The sequence below is a fragment of the Eptesicus fuscus genome, chromosome 15 (assembly GCF_027574615.1).
Source record: "Eptesicus fuscus isolate TK198812 chromosome 15, DD_ASM_mEF_20220401, whole genome shotgun sequence".
Lineage (NCBI taxonomy): Eukaryota > Metazoa > Chordata > Mammalia > Chiroptera > Vespertilionidae > Eptesicus > Eptesicus fuscus.
In genome coordinates, this window is record NC_072487.1 from 49,489,204 (window position 1) to 49,502,534 (window position 13,331).

Here is a 13,331-nt window from a genome sequence, read left to right on the forward strand (position 1 = left end):
AGAAGTTTCAGAAAATGTGTACAGTATGGTACCACTTATGTTAAATACAACAAAAACTAAAAGACAGCCTGACGGGAGTGGCTCAGTGGTTAAGCATCGACCTATGAACCAGGAAGTCATGGTTGGATTCCCAGTCAGAGCATATTCCATCCCCATTGGGGGGAGTGATTCTCTTTCATCATTAATGTTTCTCTCTCTCTCTCTTCCCCCCTCTCCCTTCCTCTCTGAAATCAATAAAAGTATATATATATATTATATTTTTTTTAAAGTAAAACTTGGAATGATTATCTTGGGAGGAGATGTGATAAGGAGAGTAAAAGAAGTTATACTTGTTAAAACACTTGTATTGTTAAATTAAACAATAATATACAAAACTTGCTGTACTTTGAGTCTGATATCTTTGGAAGAGGAACAAATTCCACTGAGAGAATTGCTCTCTTGTTTAGAAAAACAGCCTGGGGGTTCTCTAGCTGTGGTCTGGAAGGAGAAAAGCAAGGTAAAAAACACACAACTTTTTTAAAAAAAATAAAAGAACAGAACTCCGTGCAAAGGGAGTCCTGGCAGCTGCAGGGGGAGAAGGTTTAGGATAGGAGGTTTAGGCTCTTAGGACTGCTGAGGGGTCCACTATTCAGTGGGCAGCTGGAGCCTGAGGAGAAAGGAATGGCAGAGGAGTTTTGAAGGCTAGTGATTACCTGCATTTAATTGTAAACTCTCCTGGATGTACTGTGTTGTAATTTCTCTTAACAAACCAATTTTTTAAATAAAAGTCTATTATATGAAGCAGCCTTGGTCCCTGAAGAGAGAGGGGCAGTGTTCGGCCTAGGGTGAAGTGAGAACAGCAGCTGCTGGAGCTATGGGCAGTGGCTGGGATCCAAGTGACTTCAAAGAGCAGGCTGTAGCATCAACTGACTTCAGAATGGACATGAGAAAAACCCCAAGGGAAAGGTGACCCTGGAAAGGGGGAGAGATATTTGAGTTTACTAAAAAACACTAAGAAAAAGCTCCCCAAAACTGGAGCCCACTAGGCTCTGAGATGTCCAGATGGGCCGAGGATGGAATGGGGTGAGGGGCTCAGCTTCTAGGCTTTGGAATCCTCATTCTTTCTACCCCTCAGACATAGCAACTGCCCCCCACCTCTAAGGCAGCTTCTTAGCCTGGTTCAGGGTTGAATGGGACTGCCATGCCTTTATCCCTACAGCTCTCCCCTGAAATAACTGGAGCCATCTTGGCCTCAGAGATGCTTCCTAGAGTTTTGGGTCCTGCAGAGAACTGTAACGTCCCTCTTTGCCTTGCAAGAAATAAGGTACCTGGCAGTGACAGTGACTTGGTGGCTTGAGTCTTGGAACCATTTGGCTCTAGGTGATTTAATTTGTGGCACCATGTTGCAGACCCAGCCCAGAGCACCTTGTCCATTCCCCGCATCTCTCTCACCCCCCAGACCCACTCACCCAGCTTTACTTGGAGCGGGGATGGTTTGTAATTCATGGCTACTGACTCACCCTCCCGGGCATCACAGTCTCCGTCTGAGATGGAGGCGGCGGCTGGGTCCTGGCAGGGAGAAAGCAGAGAGACAGGAAGTTTAAGGAAGTGAACACAGGAGGCTGCTGCTCTCAGCCCTGAAGTTGGCCTTCCCACCTGACCCCTGGACCTCTGAGGGCATCTGCCCCTGACAGCAGGCAGGAGATTCAGGGAGAGGCAGACCCGTCCACCTTGAGAGGAAGACCCTGAACTGGGTAGAAGAGCCAAGGATCCTGGCTTCACTTACACTCACCTGGATGTCTATCTTCAAAGTCCTGGGTAATGTGGCCTCCTGTAGAAAGCCCACCGCAATTCTTGAAACCCACAGGATCTCCTTCTCCAACCTCCCATACTAGTTGCTTGTACCCCAGGGCCCTTCCCATGTACTTGTTTGGAAAGGTCTTTCTAGGTTCCTGTGAGTAAGTCTGCATTAAGGTCAGAGTAGCTCCTCCCTAAGACAGGCCTTCACCTCCCCTCCCCCACCCATTTCCTCTAGCACTGGTCAGGTCCCTTCACAGGATCCAGAGAACTGACTGGCCAACCAGGCCATACAAAAAAGAGTTCTCATGAGGACTTCTCTGTTTCACAGATGAGTCCTAAAAATGTCTTCTCGAAAGCTAAAACGTTGGCTGTGTATGGTAGGTGAGAAGACAAATACTGACAAATCAGCTGGTGGTGAGTTAGTCCTGTGTTGCTTGCTCATTAATCTAGTCTCACTCTTCCCTCCAAAACACCACAAACCTCTGCTACAAGATCCAGGGCCCTGGCCCACCCTGCCTCAGTCAGTTGGAAGGAGTCATTCACGTTCTCCATGAGAAACTGATGACCTGTGGATATGAGTACTGCCATCCAAGGTATCCGCCTAGAACTACAGAATCTGAGGACTGCAGAGTGGATCCAAGGCTGTGCCTGTTCTGTCTCTGGGGATGCAGAGAGCAGACAGAGAGGCAGGTAGAATGCTGTAGGACAGCCCCACAGTGTCAGGCCCAGAGATCTGAGTGGCTACTGGTGACTCAGCAAGGGAAGGATATACTAGGTGTACCGGTTAATAATTTGGATTTTTTTCAATAGATGGAGTTCAAATTGATTATTTGTTGTCGGTAGCAATCAGTATTAACGGTTTCACCTGGTTTTAGAAGCTCATAATACACCACACCTTCCTGATCCCACCAAACGCAGAGCATTGTCTTCTTTCCGAAGCAATTTGGCCTTGCAGTCGATGTTGATGGTTGACCTGGATCAACCCATGATTTTGTGCGTTTGGGATTCTCAAAATAAATCCACTTTTCATTGCCAGTCACAATTCGATGCAAAAAAGACCTTCTTTCGTGCCGTTGAAGCAACATTTTACTGATGACTTTTCGGTTTTCCATTTGTCTTTTGTTCAGTTGATGTGGCACCCGTTTTCCTTCCTTTAAAATCCTTCCCATTGCTTGTAAACGATCGGGAATTTTTTGCTGAGCAACGTTTAATCTTTCTGCAGGTTGTTTTTGAGTTTGACACACATCTTCATCCAATAATGTAATTGTTGGTCTTCAAACTTTTTCAGTTGACCTGGACGTTCTTTGTCTTTCACATCGAAATCATCACTTGTAAAGCGTTTAGACCAGCATTCACAAGTATCTTGAGATGGAGCATGTTCACCATAAGCTTCCCAAAGTATACGATAACTTTCAGCAGCACTTTTCTTCAAAATAAAGTAATGAATTAAAACTTCCCACAAGTGCTCTTTTTCTTGGCACGAAATTCGACATTTTTAAGTGTAAAAATATCTATGATGTTCACACCTTCAGAAAATTTGACATAGGAAGTTTTGAAGCTTGTTGTCAATACAACAAAATAGCATACATATCAAATCATATATATATCAACATATGTGTAACTCCATCTATTGAAAAAATCTGCATTATTAACCAGTATACCTAGTATACTCATTATGGTAGCTTCTGTTCCCTTGAGAATGAGGCAGTGGAAACGAAAACATGCTTGTCACCAAGGGGAAAGGGAAATCCAGTGTAAACATGTTAATCCAAACTGTAGGAGATATCAGGAATATTTGGGAGGGAAATCCTGACCTTATCTGTGTTCCTTCAAGGCACCTAGAGCACAAGGCCCTGGGTGGGCTGTGTTCACAAGTTCCTGAGGGCAGAACCTGGGCTTCTGTCCTCTGCTCTGACCGCCAACCCTTAGCTGTGGTTGAGGTGGACCCGGCAGGAGGCTCTGTGCTGGAAAGGTTGTGTGCTGCAGTGGCTGCATCTCAAGAAACTTCCCATGCCACACACCTTCCCAATCCTTCACCCTTTGCCTCCGTGGCTCAGCTCCTCCTTGGGAGACTTCTTACCGACAGCACCCGTTCCCTGAAGCCTTGGAGAAGCAGGCCTCTAGTGGCCCTTACATGCCTCTCTGCAGCCAAACAGCCTGGCAGGGGCTAGCGGTAGGAAACATGGAGACCTGACAGTTTGGGCTCTGGCTTTCCCTTCAGGCCACAGGGAGGGCTCACTCCCAAAGCAACCTGAGGAGGCTTCTCAAAGGTACTGTGGGACCCTACCAGGGAAGCATTGGCACATTTACACTTTCCTAGTCACATTCCTTTTTCTGTAGCATTTGTCACTTGTCACACATACCACATCCTTTTGGAAGTAGTTTCCTTCACTGGCTTTCAGGGCACTCATTTTTACCTCATCCCATAGTCCTTTGCTTCCTCTGCAGGGTCCTGCCCTCAGTCCTCCTCTCTCTCTCTGGGGAACCCTGATATCTCCTACAGTTTGGATTAACATGTTTACACTGGTGACTTCTAAATCTATAGCCTTCCAACCATGCATCTTCTCCATAACCCTCCACCCCATCCATCCCAGGAGAGTGTTAAGCCTCACTGTCGTTTCCCTGGGCTGACTTTTAAAACACAAGCCTTTGGGCATTTGGGGCTATTTTTTTCCTCCCCAGTACAGATGAGTTCATCAGTTTCTTCTCTCAGGCTGGAGGTACTTGGCAGCAATGATAACATTGCAGGAAGGATGGGGCCTGACTGGGGGCTGGGAAGCTATTGAGCAACTCTGGTCACAGGGACCCACATGTGGTCCTCGAGGACACTGGGCGCGTCCTGGTGCCATTTGATCCCTGAGTGATAATGCCAGTCCCTTTAGGTCATGAGCCAGGGTGCAAAGCCCTAGACCAAGAGGCCACATGCAAAGCCCACCAGGCAGCGTCTCCCAGTCACTGTCCATGATGGAAGGCCATCTGAGTGGCAAAAACAAAGATCTTGGGCACTGTGCCTGCAAACTCAAGCCTTTACTGTGAGCTTCCTGTATGTCTTTCCTGAGAGATGTAGCCAATGCACTATGATCATCACATGGAAATGTAATCAGGGAGATTAAATGTGAAATATTCATGAATATAAGTATCAGAGAGGAACCCAGGCAGAAGGAAGCATCTGGCTCCAAGAAGTCAGGGAGAATTTAAAATGTCCCCAAGGACATCTGACAGGAGTTAGATCCGGGAACCAGAGTGGGGATTAGCAAGATTATTAATAAACACTCAGCAGAGACAGACATTGAAATTCATCTCTAATAGCAACCCATGTTTCTGCAACCCTTCAAATTCTCCACCGACTATAGAAATGATTAATAGCCCTGTCTTACTGTTTCTGGAACGGGATATATATAGGCTAATGGCCAGTGCAGAGCCAATATAACTACAGGAAGGCAAAAGTGCCAGAAGAATTCTTAGACTTAGTTCAGTCCAGTAATTTTCATTAAACTATGTTCCCTAACACTGTGCCATGGGAGGGGCTGAGTGCAAGAAGGGACCAATAGGAGGTGGCCTGGCTTCTCTTAAACCAGAGTAGATCTACTTTTATTTCATTTACATATCAGCCTTTCCACAGGATTTTGGTTGCAGAAAGGGTTCTGTTGCTTAAAAAAAAAAAAAAAGTTAAAACCCACTGATTTAATCCAATCTAGTTTTTAAAAAATGTTTTATTATAGAAATTTATTAAACTTACACAAAAGTAGAGAAAACAATACTGTATAGTGAGATTCCGGTTAACTATCCTTAGCTTCAACACATATCAACTTAACCCATTCTTTTTTTTTTTTTTTTTTTAAATATATTTTATTGATTTTTTACAGAGAGGAAGAGAGAGGGATAGAGAGGTAGAAACATCGATGAGAGAGAAACATCGACCAGCTGCCTCCTGCACACCCCCTACCGGGGATGTGCCTGCAACCAAGGTACATGCCCTTGACCGGTATCAAACCGGGGACCCTTCAGTCCGCAGGCCGACGCTCTATCTACTGAGCCAAACCGGTTTCGGCAACCCATTCTTTTTATAAGTCCCAGCTCCTCCATTTACTAGCTATGTGATCTGGGCATCAATTTCCTCATCATTAAAATGGTACTAATTCTAATGCCATTGCCAAAGGTTCTTGTGAGGCTAACATGAGTTAATATATGCAAGCACTTAGAATAGCACTCAGTATAGTACACACCGAGCACTCCATCTGTGCTGGCCCACACAATCCCGGACAGTGTGCCCTGGGAGTGACTTGCCCACAGCTGCAGCCCTGGCACCACATAGGTTGGGGCCTGGCTTATGTGGGAAGGTATCTGTGGAAAAGGTGTTTTCCCCACAGGGTGAGGAGGGGCCTAACTAAGGGGGCATTCTGACTCCTTTCTCTCCATACTCCACTATGCTGCAATTGTCTCTCACTTATTTAACAATGGCAGGCCCGGGGTTCATAAAGATAAATAGAAAATAGGCCCATTCTTAAGGAGCTCCCAGTAATTATCAATAAAGGCAACTGAAGCCATAGAAAAGTAGAGGAAAGTAACAAACAGGGTGATCAGAGAAAACTTCACAGAGGAAGCCACTTTAATAGTTCTCAAAACATTAGTTCACCAGTTAGCTTAAGAGGAAGGAGAAAGGACATTCAGGAAACATCTGCAAAGGCTCTGAGGCAGAACTAACATTGCATATTCACAGGAAAGTCAGTTTGTTATAGTTGAAACCTAGAGGTATGATGAAAAGTGGCAGGAAATAAAGTCATGGTGTCAGGAGGGCTCAGATGGAAGTGGAAGATGGGCCCTGACTTTGTTCTTTACTCAGAAGATAACGGGAAACCAACAAAGCCTTAAGCAGGAGAGTAACATGATCAGATTTGAGATGTAGAAGGATCCTCTGATCGCCACGCAGAAGATGGATGGCAGGGGAATGAGACTGGAGGTAAGGATAATTAGGAAACTATTGCAACAGTGCTAACAAAAGATGGCAGGGACTTGCACTGAGCAGAAGCAGAAGATAAAAGGACAGAAAGGAGGATGTTAAGGAGGGTAAAATTGGTGGGCTTTCAAGATAAAATGTAGAAAGAGGAGTCCAGACATTTCTAGTTTTCTGCCTGGAGTAATTGGGAAAGGGATACTAATTAGTAAGACAGACAATGAAGGGGAAGGCATAGCTACTCTGCCAGGAAAAATCAGATGAGTTCATTATAGAAATTTATTAAACTTACACAAAAGTAGAGAAAACAATACTGTTTGGGACATGTTGAGTTTAAAAAAAATTTTTTTTGTTAATCCTCACCTGAGGATATTTTTCTATCTATCTATCTATCTATCTATCTATCTATCTATCTATCTATCATCTACCTATTTATTTTGGAAAGAGAGAGAGAGAGGAGGGAGAGAGAGAGAGAGAGAGAGAGAGAGAGAGAGAGAGAGAGAGAGAAAGAAACATCAATGATGAGAGAGAAACATTGATTGGCTGCCTCCCACACGCCCCACACTAGGGATCGAGCTCACAACCCAGGCATGTGCCCTGACTGGGAATTGAACCGTGTGACCTCCTGGTTCATAGGTTCATGCTCAACCCTTGAGCCACACGGGCTGGGCTATTTTTCCATTGATTTTTAGAAAGGGGTGGAAGGGAGAGAAAGATGAAGAGAGAGCGAAACATCAATGTGATAGACACATTGATTGGTTGCCTTTGTACATGCCCCCAACCAGGGCCGGGATTGAGCCTGCAACTGAGGGACATGCCTGTGACTGGAATAAAACCCAGGGCCCTTCAGTCACAGGCCGATGCTCTTTCCAACAGGGCTGGGACATGTTGATTTCTAAAGTGTCTTTTGCTCTCTCTCTTTCTCTCTCTCTCAATTCAATTTAAAAAACATATCCTCAGGTGAGGATTTTTAAAAAAGTGTCTTTTGGACATCAGAAGGTATCATTAGTCAGTAGCATTTGAAGTTTGGGATCTCAGAAAAGAGATAATGGCTGCTGGTGATGGAAGCCACAAAGGAGAACAAGCCACCTCAGAGAGACTGAGGAGAGTGATTAAAGACAAGAATCAAGGATGGGACTCTGGGGCATATCCAACTTTAGGGAATGAGTGGAAGAAGGAGACTGAGTAGAAGCAGAAAGATGAGGTGTGGGAAAACAGCTAGGAAGCCATTTAAGTAGAGTTTCAAGGTGGAAGAAATCGGCAGTGTCAAATAAACAGATGGATCTATAAGATAAAGACAATATTTAGAAATAACAAAGCCATAGATGGCCTCAGCAAGCACAGTTTTAATTAAAGGGTAGAAACCAAGTCCAGATTATAGGGGATTTACGAGGAAATGGGAGATAAAGAAGTAGAAAATGGAACACAGGCTATTCTTTCAACCAGACTGAGAAGTGAAGAAATGAGAATGAATAACAGCCAGAGGAGGCTTTGGAGTTGAAGGATTTCTTTGGAGCCATGGAACACCACTGTGCTGGGCTGAGGGGAAAGAAGCTGGGTAGAAAAGATGTTTGATGAGAAATGATCTTTGAAGAGTCAAGAGGAGATGGAACAAGAACAAGAGGAGATGGATCAGAGGAGGAAGGCTCCTCACTGAAATGGAAGGGAGGTGAAGATGGGTGGGGGGTGCAGATAATATGGAGGCGGAAAGATGGGGGGTAGGTTAAGGGCGTTCATTCCTAAAAGCCTAGTTAGGTAAAGGAAGGAGTTGAATACTACAGGGATGGAAAAAGAGGGATACTTGGTGGCTGGCCAGGAATGGAAGATCAGACTGGCTGGGCTCCCAGCTACAAATTCTCATCTTTCACCCACCCTTGATCTTCGACAGGATGAAAGATGCTCTCCGTGGTGCTGAACAATTCTGCCTTTGTTTTGTGGAGTGACCGTGAATGATTCAGGGTAGAGACATGACTCCATTTTAGCGTTCCCACAGGAAAGGCAACCTCTGTCCTAGCCTCCAAGCACTAATTCTCAGGGTGATGGAAATTGAAATGGATTTAAAATGAAGTATGAAGAGGCAGAGCAATTGTACAAACATTATCTAACCTTTCTTTGCTGAACACACATGACTTTTCCTCTAGTTTTAGGAGCAGAGGCAGTTCGGAGTTGTGAAATGCTGGAAGGCTACTTCTAGAATAGAGTCATGTCTATAGCCTGTTCAGTTCCCCTGGGCATAAGCAGGAAGTAGGACAGACTTAGAGCATAACCAGGGCCAGGAAGACAGATAGTGCTGATAAGGAACCGGAAAAGCAGGTAAGACCAGGAGCTCAGACCACTCTTTGACAGGTGAGCACAGACTGACTCTGTTTCTGTCACAGTTTGTCCAGAGGTCAGCTCAGAAACTACCTGGGGCTGTGGTTCCTCTGTTCAGGGTTATGTCACTCTCCCAAAATATCTTTTGGCAGTGGATGGGGATAAGCATGTTTAGAAAACATGTTTTAGAGAGATATACAATGCCTTTATGTCCAATGTCCATGGCTGGGCAGAATCTTAATCTCCTGTCCAAGAATATTCAGTAGCAATGTAGGCATTGGTTAGACCTCTTTACTTTCCTGAAGATGGCTGTTCATTCAGCCTCTAAGGAATTCCCATCTGTCTCTGACTCCACACCTCAACATGAGAATCATTTGGACAATGACAGCTCTTACTCTGTAGTATGACCTGAAGTCCTGAGTCCCGTTTTCTGAGTCTAACTGTTGGGCAACTCCCACTATTATTTTCCTACCTCCCCTTCTCCAGGAGCTGTCTGCAGTGCCAGGCAATTGGCCAGGACTTGCATCCCTTGGGGGCATATTAAGAGTCTTAGGGGTCCCACTTATAGGGAAGTACAAAGACCTCTCACAAGGGGAAGGTCTTTGGGGGGAGGTCTGGAGGAGAATCATGGAAACATAAAGGATACAGTCTCTCCAAATGTTAGTGGCTCTTACAAAAAGGGGAAGAACAACAGAAAAGCTGGACCAGCTGGTGTGGCTCAGTGGTTGAGCATCGACCTATGAACCAGGAGGTCATGGTTCAATTCCCAGTCAGGGCACCTGCCTAGGTTGCGAGCTCGATCCCCAGTTGGGGGTGTGCAGGAGGCAGCCAATCAATGATTCTCTCTCATCATTGATATTTCTATCTCTCTCCCTCTCTCTTCCTCTCTGAAAAACAAAAAACAAAAACAAAAACAACAACCAACAAACAAAAACAGAAGAGCTGGAGAAAAATCTGTGAAGCCTGAATTTGGGAGAGGAGGCAGAGGATCCTGCCTAGCTCAGGGAGGCCTCTTTCATCAGTCTATTTTTTAAGCATATTTTTATTGATTTCAGAGAGGAAGGGAGAGGAAGAAAGAGATAGAAACATCAATGATGAGAGAGAATCACTAATTGGCTGCCTTCTGCATGCCCCCCACTGGGGATCGAGCCCACAACCCAGGAACATGCCCTTGACTGGAATGAACCAGGGACCTTTCAGTCCGCAGGCCCATGCTCTATCCACTGAGCCAAACCAGTTAGGGCACTTTCATCAATCTAAATCTCCTCAATCTTCTAGGCTTTTCTCTAAAAGAAGACTCAATTCAAATAAACTCAAAACACCAGTGTCCAGTTTCTTTCCAGCTCTGGGCTGGGCGCTGATAGCAGAATGCAGAGGAGGAAAGCACTCTTTCTTTATACATACCACACTTCTGCAGAGCATTTGGGACAAAGTAAAGTTTGTCAAAAAGAAGTAAAAAGGATTCTTATGCTTGGCATGGAGTTTGAGAACTATAATTGGCCCTGTAAGTAGCTGAGGATTTTCTGCGTCCTTAAACAGTTCCTAGGAGAGAATTCACTACTAAAAACAAGCACCACCAAGCTTTAGTATTTTTTTTTAAATATATTTTATTGATATTTTCACAGAGAGGAAGGGAGAGGGACAGAAAGCCAGAAACATCGATGAGAGAGAAACATCGACCAGCTGCCTCCCGCACATCCCCCACTGGGGACGCGCCCGCAACCAATGCACATGCCCCCGACCGGAATCGAACCCGGGACCCCCCAGTCCGCAGACTGACGCTCTATCCACTGAGCCAAACCGGCTTCAGCCAAGCTTTAGTATTTTTGTGGTGACTTGTTATTGGGAAAACCAAAATGGAGGAAGGTGCTGCTCACCCAGGTCTACTAACAATCAACTCTAGGCACAGCAAGTTTAATAGATCTATTATAAAGTAATACGTGCTAAAACTTTTAAAAAGTCACTTTTAGTTTCACCACCTTGACATAACCTCTGTTAATGTTCTAGTGCAGTGGTCGGCAAACTCATTAGTCAACAGAGCCAAATATCAGCAGTACAACGATTGAAATTTCTTTTGAGAGACAAATTTTTTAAACTTAAACTTCTTCTAACGCCAATTCTTCAAAATAGACTCGCCCAGGCCTTGGTATTTTGTGGAAGAGCCACACTCAAGTGGCCAAAGAGCCGCATGTGGCTTGCGAGCCGCAGTTTGCCGACCACTGTCCTAGTGTATTTGAGTCTTGTGTGTGTGCTAATATAGCAACACACTGGGGTTTCCCTTCTCTGGGAGCCAGTGGTGGGCCTCGTGGTCACAGAGGTGGACCTCCAGGTACCATGTTGGTTCTATGTGGTCCCACCCCAGCTTGGACTAGGTGGAGCCAATCAGTCTCCAGACTGGGTTTTAGGCTCTGGTTCTAGAGCTTGCCCTACCCTTCCAAGGTTTGCCTACAAGCCTGACCTTAGACACTATGAGAAACTCGTGTCTTTATAGTCTAGTCTCCTTTGTAGCTTAAACTATATTGAGTTGGATTTTGTTCCAGTAACCTGAGAGTATCAACTAATACATGTACACAGAACATTTTAAAAAATATACCACACTCTATCTTGCATTATGTATTTTGTTTTTAAAAGTAGATGAGAGGTGAGTTTTTAAAAAATATATATTTTATTGATTTTTTACAGAGAGGAAGGGAGAAGGGATAGAGAGTTAGAAACATTGATGAGAGAGAGAAACACCGATCAGCTGCCTCCTGCACACCCTACTGGGGATGTACCAGCAACCAAGGTACATGCCCTTGACCAGAATCGAACCTGGGACCTTTCAGTCCACAGGCTGACGCTCCATCCACTGAGCCAAACCGGTTTCGGCACATTATGTATTTTTAAAAATTAGTATTAGAAAATAATCATCTCTCTATAATTTTGTAAGCATCAGTTTAATGGCTGCATAAAATCCATAGAAGGGATATACAATAACTTTTTAACCATTCACTTATTTGGGACATTCAGGTTGTTTGCAAATTTCACTATAAGAAATAACGCTACAGCCCTGACCAGTTTGGCTGAGTGGATAGAGCGTCAGCCTGCGGACTCAAGGGTCCCAGGTTTGATTCCAGTTAAGGGCATGTACCTTGGTTGCAGGCACATCCCCAGTAGGGAGTGTGCAAGAGGCAGCTGATCGATGTTTCTCTCTCATCGATGTTTCTAACTCTCTATTCCCTCTCTCTTCCTCTCTGTAAAAAAAAAAAGAAACAGGGAGACAAGATACCAGTGAGTTGTAAAAAAGGAGATTTAGAATCCTGTTCTGCCTTCTTCATGGGTAGGACTGCTTTTCTAGATTGATGTTCTGCTATTCATTCCTGTTCCCACCCACAGGGAATCCCTATAACCAGGAAGCCTTCGTTTGGGATATAGGACAAATACTTCAATTCAGGAATCCCCACTGTAGCGGCTGTGGCTTGAGGGACGCCTGTGCATAAAGGCCTAGGAGACAAGTCTTATGACCCAGGTGGCAGGAGCCAGAGCAATAAATTGAGAAACCTTGGTTCCTCTGAGAGGCCTGGCTTAACCTAGCCCCTCAATTCCCACCCTTAAGCTCATCTACTGAGCCAGATGTTGAGGAGGCTCCTGCCTTACCTTAGACCAGCTAGAGACATAGATGTTGGCCTATATAATCTTGTGACCTAAAAGGTTTTTGAGCCCCACATCCTGCCACTCAGCCCCCTCTTCCCATTTCAACCTCTTTAGGAAAAGACCATATCACTTAATGGACAAAGGGATGAAGGTATAAAATTTTTTTGTGTGTTAATCCTCACCCAAGGATATTTTTCCATTGATCTTTTAGAGAGAATGGAAGAGACAGGGAAACACAGAGAGAAACATCGATGTGAGAGAAACACATCGATTGGTTGCCTCTTGTATTTGCTCCAACCAGGGCCCAGGGCAGGGAGGAGCCTGCAACCAAGGTACGTGCCCTTGACCAGAATCAAACGTGGGACCCTTTGGTCTGCAGGCCAACGCTCTATCCATTGAGCCAAATGGCTAGGTAAACTTTTTTTAAAAAATAAATCAACAATGGTTAAAATGGTAATTTTTATTTTGTGTATGTTTTACCACAATAAAAAAATGAAAAAAAAATTAATTGGCAGGGCCTGAAGGAAGAGAAAATGATGTGTGGATGAGTGGTGGGGAGAAAGCAGTCCATTCTCCTCTTTTTTATTCAGGTTCAGCTTACACAGATTTTGGGGATGAGGCCTTTCATAAGAGAGGGGAAATTATACTAAAA

At 44.7% G+C, this 13,331-nt stretch overlaps 2 protein-coding genes across 8 annotated transcripts in view; one reads left to right on the forward strand and one right to left on the reverse strand.

Annotated features, from left to right (window-relative positions):
• The window catches only part of DNAI1 (dynein axonemal intermediate chain 1), a 101,122-nt gene that overhangs the window by 6,109 nt on the left and 81,682 nt on the right, over window positions 1-13,331 (forward strand). The window lies entirely within an intron of this gene.
• FAM219A (family with sequence similarity 219 member A) overlaps window positions 1-13,331 on the reverse strand; it is a 50,390-nt gene that overhangs the window by 5,898 nt on the left and 31,161 nt on the right. For 2 of the 4 annotated variants that reach the window (XM_008141971.3, XM_008141970.3), the window contains exon 2: window positions 1,500-1,548. In XM_008141971.3, the coding sequence (XP_008140193.2) occupies window positions 1,500-1,548 (49 nt within the window). Of the gene's footprint in view, window positions 1-1,448; window positions 1,549-13,331 lie in introns of all 4 variants that reach the window. The other 2 variants (XM_008141968.3, XM_008141967.3) reach the window with 1 other exon arrangement.